The following is a 20,126-nucleotide window of genomic DNA, read 5'->3' as shown; positions in this document are numbered from 1 at the left end:
GGTGAGAAGGCGTCGTGTCGCGAAGATAGCAGGGGGGTTCGGTACACGGTGGGTGGTCCTCTTACGTTCCAGGTCGGGGCGGCAGCGGGGTAGTCAGACAGGCGAAGGTTGGCAACGTAGCGGGCTCTCCTATGGTCAGGGGTCATACACTGGACAATGGTGACTTGGCTAATTCTCTCTCTCATCAACTGCTCCTTGGTTCGCCGTAGCAACTCCTCCCCACTGGGTGCTCCGTGGGCTACTTTTGTACCGTCTCTGCTGCTCCTGCTGATGCCCTTCACCTGTGCCTTGATGGGCAGGAACTCCATGTATGGGCATACGGTGATTATCTCCACGGGTTGCAGCTGTGGCCCCTCGGGGCGCAGGAACTCCATACATGGTCCTGCCAAAGACAACACGGGGCAAGAGAGGGACAGCAGAAACAGCAGAGACAAAGCGAGGCGAGATATATACTCCATTTACCACCGTCCCACACTCGCGCATGGGCTTAGGCACGGGCCGGGCGCCACAACTTAAGGAACAAAAGAACAATAAAACAAATCACTTAAACAAAGTACAACCCAAGTCCCACATTTCTGTTGATGTGGCTTGTACAGTGCTCTCCACGCTGGCCTCACATTTGCCTCTACTCCTAATTTGACCCTTGTGGTGGAAGTCTAGGATTTACCACTCAGTACTTTAGCTCTTCGGAGGTAAGAATCAAGAAACAAGTCCTGAGTAGCCACAATATATGAGTCCGGTATTTATTGCTTGCAAACAAGAGACAAGAGCGTAGCAGCCCAGCGAAGATCCGGGGGTCCGTTCAGCGCAAGTCTAAAGAGACAATGATCAGGTTTGTCTTTTATACAGTTTGAACATAATGGGAGTCGCCGCCAAATCTATCGGCTGATGGGCTTGTGCTTACATGAGAAAGGGCGGGAGAGAATGAACAATGGGGAGACTCTCTCACTGATCAATCAGCGCTTTCTTACTGATTAATCGCCGTTCAACATTTCACACCTATCGGCAGGATGCGCCTGTCCCCCCATTATTGCTCTCTCTCACCACTCCCTCAGAGATCACCGCTGTTCATATGGTAAATCATACAGTGCTTCTCAGAACAACGGCTGTAGAACCTTAGAGGTGTGGCAAGAGAAAATGTAATCACAGTAGTTACACAAGTTGTATCAGTCATGTGAAAGTGTATAACCTGAAAATAGTTCTATGAATGTTTTTTCCATAACAATCCCTCCTTTTAACATTAAATTCCTTGAATGTTAACAACACTTCAGCCTAAATATCATATTTCACTGGACGGAGGTTCTCATATCCTCCTCGTCCACATCAAATAAGTTAAACCAGGAAAGGGATCCGGGTTAGAAAGGTCATCCCATGTCTCCCTTCGTTCGAGTACCATGTTAGTTGTCATTATATGGGTGGCCGCCCTCCTTATACATGCCTTGCCAACCACCGACATCACTATACAACTATTTTTTATCAAGAAAGCGATAAGTGCACGCCTGATTAAGGGCATCACATAGGCCAAATAGCAAGTTCCACCTGCATTTTTAGGTACACAACTGTAAGCTTTTGGACCGCAGACTAAGTACACTTGCTCTGGCCGTGGTTTAGCTACGGTGAGGTCGAATTGGGTTTGGTTTCCTGCATTATCATGAACAATCACTCTTTCCCAGATAAACTTGGCCTCTTGTCTTATTAGAGAGAACAGTATGTCACATTATGTAGCTCATATACAGCCACTCTGTAGGCCGCAATAGTCTCGGCGGCTTCATGGTGTTTCAATTATGTTGGAATCAGAGGTTACTAGCACATGATTCTTGTTGGAGCCCTGCGGTGGCTCAGTGTTGTCCTTGTCTTGGGCCTTACTACTTCTCTCCTCCTGGCTGGTCCCGTCGTGTTGCCCCTGGGCTGGCCACTGACGTCTAGTCTCGCTGGGTCGCTCCTGGTCTGCCCGCTGATGGCTGGTCTCGCCGGGTCACTCCGTGTCTGCCCGCTGACGTCCCCACTGGTCTCTCCAGTGGTGGTGCCTTCTTGCCGTGTGTGGCATGTACCCACGTGCCTCTCTCTGCAGACTGCGTGACGAGATGTACCTGGAAAGGCCCCAACCACCGTGGACTGCTCCAGTGTTTTCTCCTGTAGTTCTTGGTCAGCACCCTCTCCCCTTGCTGGATGTTGTGGAGAGGTCCCCATAGTGGTGTGAGGAGTGCCTCCTTCACGGGTCTGTGGATGCCTCTTAAAACTCTGGTTAGTTTAGCACAGTATGTTAGCATAGAGTAATTCACGTAGCATTGGTCTACCAGTCAGGATCCCATGAGGAGACAGGCCGTTCTTTGCCCTAGGCCTCCCTCGCCTAGCTGTGAGGATCAATGGAAAGGCTTTAACCCAATTCAGTCCGACTTCTTCACAGAAAACATGCCCACAAAAACTAAACAATATTTCTTCTAACCCTAACAACAACAATAACAGCAACAGCAACAACAACCTTTACAAATAGTAATATCTGCCAAATATTTTAAGGGTGCCTACCCCCTTTCAACACCAAGTTACCTCTTAAAGCTGCCCAAATACTGCTGGGCTCTCAACGTAGCCCCTAGGGGCTCTTGACCATCCATCCATCCATCTATCTATTTTATATCATATCACTTATCCGTAAAGCGAAATGTGAACCACAACTGGGAATCCTTATGTACAGGAATACTGAAGAACGCATTAGCTAGGTCGACCACTGAGAAATATGTGGCATTACCGGGTATATGTGTAATTAGTATATGGATCCGTAACAATAGGGGTGCGCGCTTGGACTGCTTCATTAACCTTTTTAAGAACCCGAACAAAGCGCCAGGTTTGTGGTTGGCCTTCCTGTTTGGCCTCTTCTACGAGGATGATGAGAGTACGACAAACGGCTGGCAGGACATGCAACAATAATGCCTCTTTCCAATAATGCCTAAAAAGCTGGTGTAAATATCATCTATGGCTTCTCTCTGAACCAAACTTTTCCAACCCTCATCCTGAATTTCCGAAGCCTTAGCTGTACAATGAAAATTATCTTTATCCGTGAACATACAGTTTCTAATTCTTAGCTCGGCTTCCGCCAACAATTTCTGTGCAATTGATCTCAGCCGAGAGACGGGCAAGTTCCATTCGTAAAATTAATTTTGTGGTGCATTACCCAACGATATATTTTGCATTACACATCTTTCTATTCTAATTCCATCTTCTGAACACCACATATTTAGTCCTATCCCACACATCAAGTCTCTACCTAGTAAGTTGATTGGGCAGCAGTCAGATAATATGAATGAATGTTTACTATATTGATAACTATCTTCATCATACACCGCTAGAGGGACTGTGAATCTCTCTTTTACCCCTCTTCCCTCTGCTCCGACTATGGTGATTACCCTTCCACTGAGTTTCGGTGGGGGTTGCCAATCTTCTGTTCTTAAGACAGAGTACCCTGCTCCTGAATCTACTAAAAAAATTTACCAGCCACCTTCAATGTTATTCTAGGTGGTACCTCATATGCACTTTCTTTCCTAATAGCCTGTATGTCTAGTTGTGGTGTACGTGTGTGCTCGCGTATTGGTTTTATCTCACCGGGTAATGCTGTCGATGGGACCTCTCCCGCCTCCTCTGACCGTCAACCGCCCTCTCGCTCCGTTCCCCTCGGATTGTTGACAGTAATCCCTTGTTAAAAGCTCCGTTTCTCTCCTTCCGCTGGCTCGGGACAGTCTTTTATCCAGTGGTCTTCCGCTCGGCAGCGGAAACACCCATACCGTTTCTTGTACCTGTAATGATCCCGTGGTGCTGTCATGGGTCTGTAGGGTGGAGGACGGACAGAGGAGCAGTCGAGATACGCATCAACCTGTTCGGACAAGAATACTATAGGACACTGGTTAGAAAGCCCTGGCCTATCTGACTCAACTTGTGGTTCCTTTCCTGATTCAACTGGCTTTACCTTCTCTAATTCGACTTGTTTTACCTTCTTACACTGTTCAGCCTGTTCTTGTTGTGACTGTCTAATTGCCCCCTCCGTTTTCCATGCCCAAAACGCCTTCCAATCTACCCTGCGTGACCCTTTTTGTAACTTCTTAATTTTACCTGTAGCATAATTTTCAAGCCTGTCTTCTAGCATGTTAATCTGTCGTTGGCTAAAGCTACCGTTCAATGGAAAACCCAAAATCTCTCACATAGGCAATTGTTCGCATGTCCATCGACCATATTTTTCAATCATTATCTTAGCGCATCCATCCGTGCTCGAAGGCAGCGGGTTGGCTTTACTGGCCGCTTTCCCCATTATCAAATTAGTATAGCAACTTTTTCAGGTATTTTAGAAAGGTTAAGTGTCGTCAACGACAACAGGTGAGTTCCTTACCTTTTATTCACGTGTCTCCTCACCGGTCTTTCACGCGTTTCATAAAAACTCTAACTATTAGGTATACCAAAAAAAACTGCAGACCTATTGCCAAAAATAGGATTTACACTGAAGATGTTATGAACAGCGACCCCGCACCCAGCTGGGGTTTTTAGTACAAATATTGTGGTCTTACCTCTTCCGAGTTCAATGTCTTTATGGACTCGCCGTGCCTGAGAACTCCGTCCCTCTCCTTTCAGACGCCTTTCTCTCAACCTTTGCGTTCTGAACTTTCAAAGGGAGGATTTCGGCTCCAGGAATATATCCGGACCATATACGAGTTGACCTTCTTGGCAGAGAGACGACGAACTCAGGGCAGGCGGTCCCGGACCGAGCCCCCAAATTGTGGTGGAAGTCTAGGATTTACCACTCTGTACTTTAGCTCTTCGGAGGTAAGAATCAAGAAACAAGTCCTGAGTAGCCACAATATATGAGTCCGGTATTCATTGCTTGCAAACAAGAGACAAGAGCGTAACAGCAGCCCAGCGTAGATCCGGGGGTCCGTTCAGCGCAAGTCTAAAGAGACAATGATCAGGTTTGTCTTTTATACAGTTTGAACATAATGGGAGTCGCCGCCAAATCTATCGGCTGATGGGCTTGTGCTTACATGAGAAAGGGCGGGAGAGAATGAACAATGGGGAGACTCTCTTACTGATCAATCAGCGCTTTCTTACTGATTAATCGCCGTTCAACATTTCACACCTATCGGCAGGATGCGCCTGTCCCCCCATTATTGCTCTCTCTCACCACTCCCTCAGAGATCACCGCTGTTCATATGGTAAATCATGCAGTGCTTCTTAGAACAATGGCTATAGAACCTTAGAGGTGTGGCAAGAGAAAATGTAATCACAGTAGTTACACAAGTTGTATCAGTCATATGAAAGTGTATAACCTGAAAATAGTTCTATGAATGTATTTTCCATAACACCCTCCATAGGGTAGTCCTGTCCTTTAGCTTGTCCTTATTAAGCACCTTAACACACACCTCCCATGTTGCCCCATCCAGTCCCACCCTCTCCAAAGCAAGCAGTCGTGCAGTACAGTCTGATGCCGGTATGTTGGGCATGATCCACAGTCGAGGAAAGGGAGCACTGCAGTCAAACACCTGGTGATTGCTGTCATCCATGAGTGTTTCTCAGTCCTCCACTGACAGAGCCTGCCTGCACCCCACCATCCGTTGGTCGACGAACCGTGCCGACTTCACCCCCAGGTGCTCGGCCACTCGCACTGTGAGGCTGGCCCAGCCAGGTCCAGTAGGTGCTTTTGGCTGATGGCCTTTGCGTTTAGCAGAGTTTCAGACAGCTGAGGAGCACCAGCAGTAGTGAGGTCCAGCCTTGCCCCATACACCAGAGGCTCCTCCAGGAGCCAGTGAACCGAACCTCAAGTGGCTCAAGTCTCATCTGCATGAGTCTCTAAAACCTAAGGGGACGCCATCCCTAGGGAGGCTATTGCTGTCTACCATAAAGAGTACCCGCTCTAGACTCAACCCCCCCCACCCGACGCAATATTAGACCTGCCACGCCACTCGAGACCACATTCACTGACCCATAAAGCAACCGCTGAATGAACTTGAGATGGAAAGCAGCAGCCCTACTGGCCAGGTGCACAAGCCCCTGCCCCCCTCTTCTCTTGGTAAATACAGAACACTCTGTAGAACCCAGTGACATCTGCCCCTGAAGAAATCAACAATGGCAGTCTGGACCCTCGCAAGAAGGCCTAAAAGGGGCTCCAAGCATGACAAGCAATGCCACAGGGCAGAGGCAACCAAGTTGTTGACAATAAGAGTGCGCTCTCTATATGACATGCTGGGTGGTAACCATCGCCACCTCCCCAGCCGTCCTTAAACCATCTCAAGAACCCCCCTCCCAATTATTTTGCATGGTCACCACCGTTGTAGTCGGGGTTCAATAGCCATAGTGTATAACATGCCCTGCCTAATACTTCGACGCACTCAAACCACCATTAACCTTTAGAACACTTTCAATGTCACCATAGAGTTCAAGATTCAAGATTCAAAGTGTTTATTATCATATGCACAGTAGAAAACGTTTCCCTGTACAATGAAATTCTTGCTTTGCTGTCCGCAGAATTTCAACCAATGTACAATACAAAAAAATATACAATATATACTAAACAAAATGTACAAGATAACAAAATTTAAGGCAGCATGTGATAATAAAAAAGCAACAATAATAATAATAATAAAACTGTGCAAATGTAAACAGTGCAATTATGCATGTGCAAACTGAAAATTTGACAGTCGGGTTCAGTATGAGGTAGTACAGTTATATGAGGTAGTCCATGATTATAATCTCCTATGCGTTGTTTAGGAGCCTGATTGCAGTGGGAAAGAAGGAGTTCTTTAGTCTGGTGGTCCTGCATTTAACACTTCTGTACCTCCGGCCTGAGGGTAGAAGTGTGACCAGTCCGTGCTGGGGGTGGGTGGGGTCCTTGAGGATGGAGGCGGCTCTCCTGTGGACTCTGCGGTGGTAGATGCTCTGCAGAGAGGGCAGTGGAGTCCTGGTGATTTTCTCAGCGGTCTTCATCACTCTTTGCAGGCGTCTGCAGTCCATAGCAGTAGTGCTGCCGTACCACACAGTGATACAGCTGGTTAGGATGCTCTCAACAATGCAGCTGTAGAAGTTGCTGAGGATCTTGGGCGACATGCCAAACTTCCTCAGCCTCCTCAGAAAGTACAGCCGCTGTTGGGCCTTCTTAACCAGCTGTGTGGTGTTAAGTGTCCAGGTGAGGTCCTCGCTGATGTGGACGCCCAGGTATTTGAAGCTGCTCACCCTCTCTACTTCGAGTTCCCGGATGTACAGTGGCCGATGAGGTCCCCTCTTCTTCCTCATGTCCACTATCATCTCCTTTGTCTTGTCCGTATTGAGGGTGAGGTTGTTGTCCTCACACCATGCTACCAGACTGGCCACCTCCCTCCTGTAAGCCGCTTCGTCCCCGCCAGTGATGCATCCTATCACTGCGGTGTCGTCCGCAAACTTTAGGATGATGTTGGGAGGCGACACAGTCATGGGTGAACAGGGTGTAGAGGATGGGGCTGAGGACGCATCCCTGTGGAGTGCCAACATTTGTAATAATTCTGGCTGAAGTCCTATTACCAATCCTGACAGACTGGGGCCTGCCAGTCAAAAAGTCTAGGAGCCAGTCACAGAGGGTGGGGTGCAGGCCAAGTGTGGACATTTTGTGGATGAGTCTGTGGGGGATGACCGTATTAAAAGCGGAGCTGTAGTCTACAAAGAGCGTCCTGATGTAGGAGTCTTTGTTTTCCAGGTGGGAGAGGGAATACTGGAGGACAGCAGCGATAGCATCTGAGGTGGACCTGTTGGGCCGGTAGGCATACTGCAGGGGGTCTAGGGTATGTCCGGTATGCTGCTCTTAATGTGTGCCAGTACCACTCTCTCAAAACACTTCATGATGATTGGAGTGAGTGCTACTGGCCTGTAATCATTCAGGCAGGCAGGTTGGCTCTTCTTGGGAAGGGGGACGATGGTTGTAGTCTTGAAGCAGGAGGGAACAGTGCTGAGAGTGAGGAAAAGGTTGAAGATGGAGGTGAAAACATCAGCCAGCTCGTTGGCACATGCTCTGAGAGCCCGCCCAGGGATGTTGTCTGGTCCTGCTGCCTTGCGGGGGTTGATCTTCCTCAGGGCTTTGTTTACCTGGCCTGATGAGATGGTTAGTGGAGGGGAGGGGGGTCGGGTGGTCCCAGTGTGTGTGTGCCTCCTCTCTGTGCTGTGGCTGGAGGTCTCAAAGCGGGTGTAGAAGATATTTAGGTCATCCGGCAGGCTGTCTGTGGAGCTGATGGTGTTGGTCCTGTAGTCTGTGATGTGCTGCAGGCCTTGCCACATCCGCCTGGAGTCAGCAGTAGAATAGAAGCTGTCCAGCTTCTCTCTGTACTGCCTCTTGGCCGCTGTAATGGCTTTTTTCAGTCCTTACTTCGCAGCTTTGTACTTACTCGTATTGAATCTCATCTCATTGCCTGATCTAAATGCAAGAGAGCGAGCACGCAGCATGTGGCGTACCTGACTGTTTATCCAGGGCTTCTGGTTGGGAAACTTCCTGACTTGTATGGTGGGCACGATGTTGTCAACAAAAGTGCTAATGTACCCAGTCACATACTCAGCATTGTCCTGTATGCTGACAGAAGAGTCCTCCAGCGTGGCTGCAGCTTTAAACACATCCCAGTCTGTCCGAGCAAAACAGTCCTGCAGGGTGCTCTCAGTCTCTGGGGTCCAGAGTTTGACTTGTTTAGTGACAGGGTTTATCTGTTTCAGTCTTTGTCTGTAGGCTGGATACAGGAACAACGAGATGTGGTCCGAGTGTCCAAAGTGGGGGCGGGGTGCAGCCTTGTATGCACTGCGTATACTACTGTAAACATGATCAAGTGTGTTCTTCTCACGGGTGGGAATATCCACATGTTGATAGTATTTGGGAAATACAGTCCTTAAATTGCACTGGTTAAAGTCGCCGGCGGCAATAAAAACAGCATCAGGATGAGCAGTCTCTAACGCGCTGATAGCTTTGTGGAGTTTGCTGAGCGCTGCCGTGGAGTTAGCTCGCGGGGGATGTAAACAGCGGCCAAAAACACAGCAGTAAATTCCCTCAGGAGATAATAGGGTTAGGGTTAGGAAGACTGTGTGAGTTGGCGGTGTCCAGCAATGCCTGTCTGTTGTATGTCAGCAGTGCATGGCATGTGTGCACTGTAGATAAAACAAAAAACACACAAAACAAAAGAAAACGCCGGCATTCGAGAGCGGGACAAACAAACACGTCTGCCACGGGGGGCGCCATGTTTTCAGAGTACCCTGACCATGGCAATAAAACCAGGGTTAAAATCAAACGCCTCAAAAGTGAGTAAGTATTGGTGGTCAACTCGATCACACGCCTTTTCCGATCAATAGAAGCCCAGTATCCATGACCCTAGAGATGTCCAAAAAGTCTCAAAGAAGGGACGTACAGTGCCCTGCGTAAGTAATGGGACAGTGAAGCATATTGTCTTCTTTTGGCTCTACACTCCGAAGGTTTGGATTTGAAATCAAACCATTACTATTACCATTCAGAAATTACAACAGTTTTTATGCATAGTATCCCTATTTCTGGGTGCCCAAAAGTGATAGGACAATTGGCTTGACAGGTGTTTCTGGTTCATCAGGTGTGTTCCGTCAAATCATTTGTGTAGCCATAAGAGAGCTCTCAATGGTCTAGTATTGATTCTAGGCTTTGCGTTTGCCTTTGGAGTTTGCTATTGGTGTCAGTCAATTTGAGGACCATAGAGACATCAATGAAAGTCTGGGCAGCCATTATGAGGCTGAAATATCAGAAACATAGTCAAAACGTTAAACCTACCAAAATCAACCATTTGGAATATCATTAAAAGGAAAGAAAGCACTCGCAGAAATCACAAATGGCCTGGTAGGCCAAGCTAGGCGTGAATGTGTCAGAGGCTACCATCCACAGAAGACTTCACCAGCAGAGGCTACATTGCAAGGTGCAAACCACCAGTTAGTCACAAAAACAGGATGGCCAGGTTATGGTTTGCTAAAAAAGTACCTAAAACGAGCCTGCAGAGTTCTGGAAAAAGGTATTGTGGACAGATGAGGCAAAGATGAACATGTAACAGAGTGATGGCAAGAGTAGTGTGGAGGAGAAAAAAAAAGAAACTGCCCAATATCCACAGCATACCACCTCATCTGTGAAATATGGTGCTGTTATGGCTTGGGCATGTATGGCTTCCACTGGAACTGGATAACTTGTCTTCATTAATGATGTAACTGCTGACAGCAGAAGCAGGTGGATGAATTCTGAAGTGTACAGAAACATCTCGTCAGCCCAAGTACAAGCAAACGTCTCTAAACTCATTGGACAGCACTTCAGCATACAGTAGGACAATGACCATACTGTCATAGCAACTTGGGAGTTGTTCAGGGCTCCAGATTTAAATCCTATTCAACATGCATTTAATTTGCTGAAGAGAAGGTTTAAGGCAAAACATCCTCAAAAAAACAACTGAAGATGACTGCAGTACAGGCCTGGCAGAGCATCGCCAGAGAAGATACCCAGCGGCTGGTGGGATCAATGGATCGCAGACTTCAGGCAGTTACTGCACGTCAACCAAATACTAAACATGAGTGCTTGATTTGGACATATGATATATCTGTCCCATCACTTTTGGGTACCCTGAAACAGGGGGACTATGCATCATTTCTGAATGGTGAAACCAATATGTACACAAATACCATCAAACAAAAGGTGAGAATCTGTACTTTAACCTCATAAGTGTTTTCAAATTCAATTTCAAATATAAACTTGGAGTGTAAAAAAATAAATGCTTCCATTACACAGGGCACTGTATTATCCCCAATCGACCTGCCAGGGACACAGTAGGACTGATCCGCATGTATGACCTGCCCCATCACCCCCCTCAGCCTATTGGCCAACGCCTTATACAGGATTTTATAATACATATGTACACAGTAAAGCCACCGGCCTCCAGTTCTTAACCTCCCTTTTTAGGCAGTAGGGTGAGGACCACCCTCCGACAAGTCAGCAATAGCAACCCTGGTTAAACTGTCAGTGAGTACTGCTAGCAGGTCCCCCCCCAGCTCAGCCCAGAACAACTTGAAAAAGTAAACGGGAAATCCATCAATGCCTGGTGCCCGGCCATTATCCATGCCCTGCAGTGCAGTACACAGCTCCTGCAATGACAGTGGGCGCTCCAGCTCAACATGAGCCTCTGCAGCCACCTGCGGGAGTCCATTATAGAACTGCTGTGACACTGTTTCATCCTCTGTGTACTCACACTTGTAAAGCTCTGCTCTACGGCCCTTTTTCTGATTTTCCTAGGCCCAGAGAGCTCCTATCCATTAGCTGAGCGAAGGCAATGAATGATTCTACTCCGGCCATTATTTTTCTCCAAACTGAAGAAAAATTTTGATGGGGCATCCATTTCAGAGACACTCTGAAACCTAGATCTCACCAATGCCCCATGTGCTCTGATACCCAGCAGGTCTGCCAATGCGGCTTGTTTTGTCTTGAGGACCTGATTTTGGCCTTGAGCTCCTGTGTTCTCAACCAAAGCCTGGAGTTCCACAATATCAGTCTCTAAAGCCTTCATTGATCGGGCAATATCCCTGGTGACATTAAATGTGAGAGTACTGTGAATGGGAGCTTGTTTGAATGAGAGGGAGTAAGATGAGAAACTGCAACATCATTCTTAAGTAGTACCAGTCCCAAGGGGTCTCAAAAGAAAAAGATCTGGTTACATCTCACAGTAATCCCAAGAAGGTCTCAGATTGACCTCAGGATGTCTCAGTATGTGTGTAGTGCATCTATGCACAGTGTACTGTATGTGTGTACACGTGTTTGTGTGTGCTTAGTTTCACCTGATGTCCTCCTCGTTCTCTGGGAAGCTCCAGTAGGCGATGCGAAGCTGCAGCTGCTCGGGGACAGGGGGGTAGACCTTCTCCACCACCTCAAACGGGATATGAAACGCCACCTGCTTGGCCGACAGCTCCACCAGAGGGATGACTTGCCCATCTAACAGAGGGGGAGAGACAATAAAACTGACTATGAATGAACTAAAAAATGGTTGTTTATGTGTGTACTACACATGAAAACAAGCGTGCTTTAGAAAATGTAAAGTTAGCTAGCTATCCACTGAACTGTTTGAAGTTGAGGACAGAGTGGGCTGCCACAAAAAAAATCATTCATGATCTCACTTTCCAGACACACTTCTAAGCGTTAATTTTTACTGCTATAGACCATATATGGAGGAAAGCAAGCAGTCTAAATAGTGAGCCATGGTCATCACGGGTGGGGAGGGGGGTAGTCAACTATTTAGACGCGCTGACAAAACTATTCCGAATCAAATCAAATGTTATTTGTCACATACAGCCATAACTGACAAGTGAACAGCTTTAGGATCTTGCTCCTCGTTCAACAACAGTCAACAAATCAACAACACAACATAATACAGTAATAAAAAAGTGACAATAGTAATAGTGCAATAATAATGTGCAATAATGTCAGATGTCTATTGATCAAGGGGGGGGCAACTGAGCAGTCATACGGCCTGTGGGCAGAAACTGTTCCGGAGCCTGTTGGACCAGGTTTGGATGCTCCGGTACCTTTTGCCGGAAGGTAACAGAGAGAACAGGGCGTGGTTGGGGTGCCTGATGATCTTCCCTTCCTCTTGCACCTCTCAGAGTAAAGGTCCTGAATGGCTGCTAGTTTGCGGCCCGTGATGGACTGGGCCGTTTTCACCGCCCTCTGAAGAGCCTTACGGTCGAGGGCGGTGCAGCTGCCATACCAGGCAGTGATACAGCCAGTCAGAATACTCTCTGTTGTGCATCTATAGAATTTTGTAAGGATCTGGGGGTCCATACCAGATTTCCTCTGCCGCCTGAGGAAAAACAGGCGGTGGTGCAAGCAAGGTATTAACACTTTCGAGCCTTGAGTGTTTTATGACTCTGGGGCTTTACACACTGCAGGGCCGACCTGAACCATACTGTGCTATTTTCCTTTCGAGCACTGTTTCAGCAACTATGGTGGATGATGCATAACCAGGCCAGCCGAGTACAGCTCGGCTCAGCTTGCTTCAGCCCTGTAGTGTGAATAAGGGTTTTAAGTAGGGTTGGGTGGTATCCATTTTTTCATACGTTTATAGTGTCCTCAAATTTTACAGGGGTATATGGTATTACCGCGAGAATTTAAACAAAAATAACGTTGCGTGGGGCTGGCGGGAGCCGTCTTCGCTCCATATATTTAATCCACATTGAAAAACGTGATTATTTGTGTGGTGACTGCTATACCGTATGACATTTAGCCTAAACAATCATTTAAACTTCACATCCCGATCACAGCTTGACAAACTAAACAGTTGGATAGCATAATATGATAAGAAGCATCACACACTGCATTCGTAATAATATAACTTGTCTCATGTCCAATAGTATAATATCATTTGTCTATAAAATATTGATTTAGTTACCGTTATGAGACTATGCTCTGGGAGTCCAAATTCCACTTGCTTCTTTTTGAGCTGTCTCTTTCGGGGCCAGCTGTGAGAGAAGGCAGCGATAATGGCACGGCAGACTCCGAGGGCCCGCTCTGTCCGTCTGGTGCTGCACTGCGTTTGTTACCACCAGATTGAGGTTGTGGCCAAAACAGTTGAGCCACTGGCCAATTCAGGGCCCTGATGGCGGTTGCAATGTTAGCAGCATTGTCAGTCGTTATGGCCGAGAGTTTATTCGCATCCAAGTGCCGCGTGGAGTGCAGCAACAATGTTGTCCGCTATGTGGTTTTCTGGAAAAAAAAAGCTAGTCTGTAGGCATTTTCACTGTAGTTTCCAGTCGGTAAACATGTATGGCGTCATGTCAGCGAATAGCTGTTTGAACCCGACAGCAGCACTTGATACAGACAGATATCCCATCCGTGCAGCTGTTAATGGGTGTTTCAGTTTGAGGTGTGAGTGTAGATTAGTTCCCATTTGTGTTCCCATTTCTATCCGTCATGTTTTTCATGCAAATCACCTCTCCAAATCTGCAGGCGCGTCGTCGGGTCTGAACCCAAAATACATACAGCAGCGGCATTTTTTTTTTAAGGACCAAGCCATTAGCTCTCGTCATCTTTTTTTTTTTTCTTAGGTGGAAGAGGTCACGTGCAGCACCCTAAAATTTACACTTGCAATTCTTTCTTCAACCACGCTAGCAGCGGCGCTGTTACACATTGTGAATTGACAAACATCGCTTAATTTGGCAGTTTGATAGATAATGGAGCAGAAATGTTATGACGGCATTGAAAAGCATACCGTGGGCATTTTCAAATCCCGTGGGATACCGTATTACCGTTATACCGCCCAACCATAGTTTGAAGCTCACTTCATCTCTACCATCAGAGAGAGTGGGACAGCTGCCAAACAGGGCCGCCACAGAGGGCCCAGGAAGGGTTTGGGTTTCCTGAGGGGTCCTGAACCCATGCGACCCCTGGACTTGGCCAGATACAGCAAGGTTCAGCAGCTCTGACAACAACAAATAAGCCACACACAAAACATAGGCAACTCCAGAAACAGCCCTTTCTAAAGTTGACTGCGCACAAAGGGGAGTGATTTCAGAATATCGGCTTCAACAAGTGGTGTGTCAACAGGCAAACAAAAGTGACACTTTATTGGATGGTTGACAAAATGTATGTTTAAGCACACCTCTCGTGAAAACAACAACTCTTCAGTAATAATTGACATCCCAGCTTGGCAGTCCAATTCATCAGGGGGGACATACACTAACAAAGATGCATGAGAAAATGGCTCTGCAATCCATTCAACCATCTTGAAGTAAACCAACAACTCAATTCAGGAGCTGACATGACAGAACACCTCAATATTTGCTACAAACTCAATAGAATGAAGACAGGCAGTTTAGTCATTGAACTGTGATGTAAAACCATTAGTATCCAGGCATCGAATTCTGAAAAGATGAGGCTTTGTATGCCATGTACACTCACTCATATGAAAAATGTTTCTTACATCTACATATTTGAAACATGTTGTAACACAGTCCGTTGTACACAGAGGCAGACGCAGTATCTTAGTGAGGGATTTTGTCCCGTTTATTAGCACATACATTCACTCTTTCGGCTTTTCAGCCCGTCTCAAAGTTCTCGCGACTTTCCAGTCGTCTGTCTCTGAAGAACTCCCGTCGTTCCCAGCCCACCTACTGAAAAAGCCCGTCTCAAAGTCCCCCCTGTATTTCAGAAAAATGTTTGAAAGAAGGGTGTGAGGATAGGTATTCACAATATAGCCTGACCACAAAGCCAGCTTGGGGAGGATATGAGTCATCTATTTGAGGATGATGCGGTAAATTTGCCATTGTTTAGCAAACAATTTAAGAGAAACATCATGTTGACCATCTTCAAAAAAGAAAATAAGCCAACATACAAGCAAGCTAGCTAGTAGCCTACACTGTACACCCAAAACAAAGACATTGTCCCCATCTGATACCTCCTGTGAAAGGGTTAGGGTTTAGGGCCAAAGAGCTCAATGGTAGGCATTGTATCGCCACCACAGCCATTCCACCCATGCCGGCATCTTCACATCTCATCATCTCCTTTATAGTTGTCCTTGTTTGACACAATTCACTGACCAGCAGAGCTATACAATGACTGACAGCTGTTTTAGTTCAGCGAACCAGCAAGGCTAAGATACATACATTGGAGAGATGTAATAATAATAATAATAATAAAAGTAATAATAGATATTGAAACAACAAAGATGCTTCAATTTAATATGAATTGGGTGTGGGTATCACAAAAATGTCTGAAAAGCCTGTGTGATATGTAGCTAGCAATTTTTCTATTGGTTAAAACAGTGTGAACTGTATGGCATGAGATGCTAGGTTTTATCTTTCCATGCTAAATAAACAGCAAGAAACCCATGGAGGGACTGCCAGGCCCAGGTGATTACATTTGCATAAACACCAGCTTCCCAGTCCCCACCTGCCTGTGGAAGCCTCAAATAGGAAGGAGAGAAAGCCAAGCGAAAGAGAGAAGAGAGGGGGGGAGGGGAGTAACAGCAAGGGGAGCAGTAACAGGGTTCCACAGAGTCACATAGGGGATGGGAGGGATTGTCCATGACGGCCAGGAGTTTAGTCCTCATCCTCCTATTGGCCACCTCCTCCACAGTATTCAGGGTGACACCAGCTTTCCTAATAAGCTTCTTCAGCCTCTTGGTGTCACCTTCCTTGATGCTGCCCCCCCCAGCATACCACCGCATACAGCACTGGCCACCACTGACTGGTAGAACATGTTCAGCAGAGTTATAACAGATTCCACTTTAAAATGGGGGGGAATCTTGGAGTTTGGCAAGATCAGCAGCAAATGCAGATTCATCAAATGGGGGTTCATATTGCTAAACCACAGTCCTCCAGCCCCGAAGTAGCCAGTGACCTGCACAAGACAAAGTCTTCTATAGAGCCCACAGCTGACTCCACTCCTCCCCACCCCCACCACTCCTCCTTAAACTCCATAGACACTAACACACACACACAGGCTCATAATAAATAGTTCTCCCCCCCTTGGTTCCTTACTTGCAAGCTTCCAATAACTCCCACGTTTTTGCTGGAACAGCCCAAACAGGTCAGCGCTCTGTTTGCGCCTCCCAAGCTGCCGTCCAATCAGCCGGCTCAGAACACTCAGCGGAGTGGGCTACTGCAGCAAAGCACTACAACTCATACACCCAGGCCCTCAGTGTAGATTTAACCACCTGACAATAACTCAATGACAGTTTAACCCTCTGAACCCCAAGCAGTTTCTGGCCGGTTTTTGCTCCAGTCACATTTTGACTCACTGTGGGCTCATTTTTCACTGCACCTGCAAGTCCTGCACCTCTATGGAAACATCACAATCATGGCTAGAAGTACATGTCTTTTGTGCAGGATAACACAGTTAGAATGTCATAAGCCATAAAATAAGAAAAAACGTAAGTTGAATTTCTTTGATAATTTATTCTTCAACATTTTTTTAAAAAGATGGAATCTATATACACAACATTTTTCCAAGTGCCCACAAGTGTTACCAATATTAGAAGAAAAAAAAAAGGGGGGGGGGGGGCTCCACATATTGAACCATTTACATGTTTCAGTAATCAGGCACAGTACCACACCACACTTTCTGCACTTCCATGCAGTCTTTTTTTTTTTTTTGCATAGAACACAGGAAAGCCTTCCTTCTGTGGCCTTTTTCAACCGACTCATTCAAGGCTTCACAGTTGCGCTGAGGAGCGCAGAATTTTCCTGACGGAAGCGTTCGGCGCACATGATTAGTTCAAGGACCGTAGGAAATTTGAAAATCCGACGCTAATTTCTATTTATCTTTTTTGGGCTATGATGAATGGTGTAATTTTGGCAATTCTTTAAAGACAACATGCCTTTCATACCCGCCGGCGGGTTTGTGGGGTTCAGAGGGTTAAGGCCACTCCAACACCACTTTTCTCAATCAAACATGAGCAGTGCACCATTTTCTACTTTTGTTTCAGAGGGTATGAAATCAAATTTGGAGAATGAACAGCCTAACTGGGGGAGGGGGGGTTCTAGGCATCCTGAAGTTTAAGTTGGCAATGACAAAGAAAGGATCATGAGATAAGACACTAGCCTATTCTTTTCTGCCAATAAACAAATGGACATCATCAATTACATCACAGCCAATAACAATAAATTAGATGAAGATCAGTGACATTTGCAGCAACTACACTCCCCCTTGGCATTGTGTTCTCTGGAGAGGAGTCCAGAGCACTCTGAGGACTTTTCAGGGAATGAGTAGCATAACAACATAGGCTGTTGAGCATTGTCAACACATCACTGAGAGAAATAAGGGTTCAAACTGTAAACATTACAAAGCCAGCTAAATATAGGTATATATAAATCTATAAAGCAATATTATGCATGGGCAAACAGTGTTGACAACCGACAGGAAACTTGGACACGGTCAATTGTTGTGAACTAAGCTATGCTGGTGAGCTTATAAAAAATGTTTCCATGATCCCCAAATTAGCATTCCCAAAATAATTGTAACCATTCTCAAGCCGGTTTCATAACAGCACTGTAACTGAGAGCTGGCTCATACCCACAGGGAAACACTACACTTCCAAGACAATGGTTACAATCAATGATGCTTACTGGTAGCCAGGCATTCAGATGGCTTAGATCCATCACAAACACTTTGGTAAATGAAAGAGTATGCTTGCCACCATACAATATGATTTGGCAACAAGCATCAAATGGTTGTCATGGGGGTGAAATGTCAGAGTCACTACATTCTTTGTGGAGAAAATCTTTGATCGCCAACGACATTGTTGTTAAAAACAAAAACGAAAGAGAAAGCGTTATGATGTTCCTCAGCGAATTCAGCGTTTTAACGGTATTTTGTGTTGACGTGAATAAACGCGAGACGGGTTTTGATAATGCAATCCAGCGCCACATTAAAAAATCCTGGGGAGAACCCTGAAGGTCATAGGGAGGACACACGTGGTACCAGAGGTAGGTATAATGTAAACAGACTTCACTTAAAAGGTCATAGACTGTGTGTGTGTGTGTGTGTACCTTTAATCTTCAATGTAGGGGAATTTGGTCCAGCAGATTGTTTTCTCCATCCCCTCCAATTCTGACACAGGCTCTCAGCCTCGGATATGAACGAGCTGAGGGAGTCCTCCTCGAACCGGTCAGAGTCTTCCAAAGAGAACCTCTCTCCATCTTCCCACTCGGCGAACATTAGTTCCATTACATCCACTGTACGTAACTCAGGATTCAAGAGGACTGCAACAATAGCCAAGGCCTTTCCTCCGTGGAGGAAAATCGGGTGAGATCTGTCCACAACTGACAGGGAGAGCAGAGGCACACTTCAAGTCTCCAGTAAAAGTTAGGAGGGTAAAAGCTCACCATAGTCTTGCAGCTGAGCTACAACACAGTAAAATAATACCCATTATCAAAGGTGAGAATAAAAGTAAAAGTAGTTTCACAAATGATACCAAATATGCTTTTGTTTAGTATCTAGACAAAACAAATGCATTGTGTCCAAGCGAGTGTCTACTGGAGAACATTAAGGGAAAAAGAGAGGGCTTCTTCTTACCTTTCTTACCAAGCGCCTTGGCATTTAGGGCAACATAGTTATCCGAGAAACGGTATCCATGCCGTCTGAGAAAGTTGATTCCAGCCCATGAGTTAACAATTACGTTTCCTGTTCCTATCTACCCAATTTCGAGTTGGACTTAATTTTTGCCTGACTGGTTGAGCGGACAATGGTAAAGAGAAACAACGACAACGCACCCCACCACCACCACTTTTAAGTGACCCTGCTTGCTGTCTCAACAGACTTTGATCGGTTTCTAACTAACTAACCTTCAGCTTTCTACATTTAGATTTACCCAGGTATACAAACGAAATGTTGAGTGTCAGCTACATGTTAAAATACTGAGCGACATAAACCGTACTTGTTTGCCTCCATTCCAAACCCCCCTCGCCTTGTTGACCAATCACCTGGGCTGCACACTGCCTTGTCTTGACTCGAGACAATACTCCGTACAGTGAGTGTTCCAAAAAGCCCTAATGTCGCTTTAACAGACCAACCCTTGACGTAAAACAAGGATAACATTACAGCTATAAACTAGCTTTTCTCTCTCTGCTAGCTAGATGCATGCATTACGTAGTTAGCTAATGCTAACTAGCCTGCTAGTCATTGGCCAGCCAGTCATATAGCTTGTTAAGCTAACTAGGTTACACCTTCAAATGCAATGGGTTTCTGTTGGCATCAGTCACAAACGTTGTAGAATGTCTCATAAAAGACAAATGTTTAAGGACTAATAGTTTTGTTTTACGGAAAATTACTAGTGATGTGTCCTTCCGTGTCGAGTAATCCAAGAAGATTTTTGTGAAGTGCGTATGGAGGCTTGTGTCGATGACGTATGTGGTGACGTTCGAAGCCTCGCGAGCCGGCCGTACCACGTGATTGATTCAGGAAATAGTTCGCGGGTTTGGCGTGCGATTCGAAATATAAGGGGCAATGGACCTCCCCTGTCCCCTCACATTTTGTGGACTTGGGACTTTATTGCGCGTTTGTTTGCAATCTATTCGAGGTTCTTTTTTTTTTTGCGATGGAACCAGCAAGAAAGAGGAGAAGCACAATTCAATTCAAAGCTTCACGCACCAAAGCCATG

General features: G+C 46.1%; 1 protein-coding gene across 3 annotated transcripts in view; it reads right to left on the bottom strand.

The window, feature by feature from the left end:
• Positions 1–19,793, bottom strand: part of LOC310823783 (zinc finger SWIM domain-containing protein 8-like) — a 100,404-nt gene extending 80,611 nt beyond the window's left edge. For 2 of the 3 annotated variants that reach the window (XM_083696632.1, XM_083696633.1), the window contains exon 1: positions 66–589. Coding sequence is in view for 1 of the 3 variants with exons in the window: in XM_083696636.1 (XP_083552762.1) it covers positions 11,812–11,965; positions 18,517–18,694 (332 nt within the window). In the remaining 2 variants the exon portion in view is untranslated. Of the gene's footprint in view, positions 1–65; positions 590–11,811; positions 11,966–18,516; positions 18,790–19,042 lie in introns of those variants that run through there. The other variant, XM_083696636.1, reaches the window with a different exon arrangement.
• Between the last annotated feature and the right edge of the window lie 333 nt (positions 19,794–20,126).

Source organism: Argentina silus, assembly GCF_951799395.1.
Source record: "Argentina silus genome assembly, chromosome: Y".
Taxonomy (NCBI): Eukaryota; Metazoa; Chordata; class Actinopteri; order Argentiniformes; family Argentinidae; genus Argentina; species Argentina silus.
This window is presented reverse-complemented; position numbering and strand designations above follow the sequence as displayed.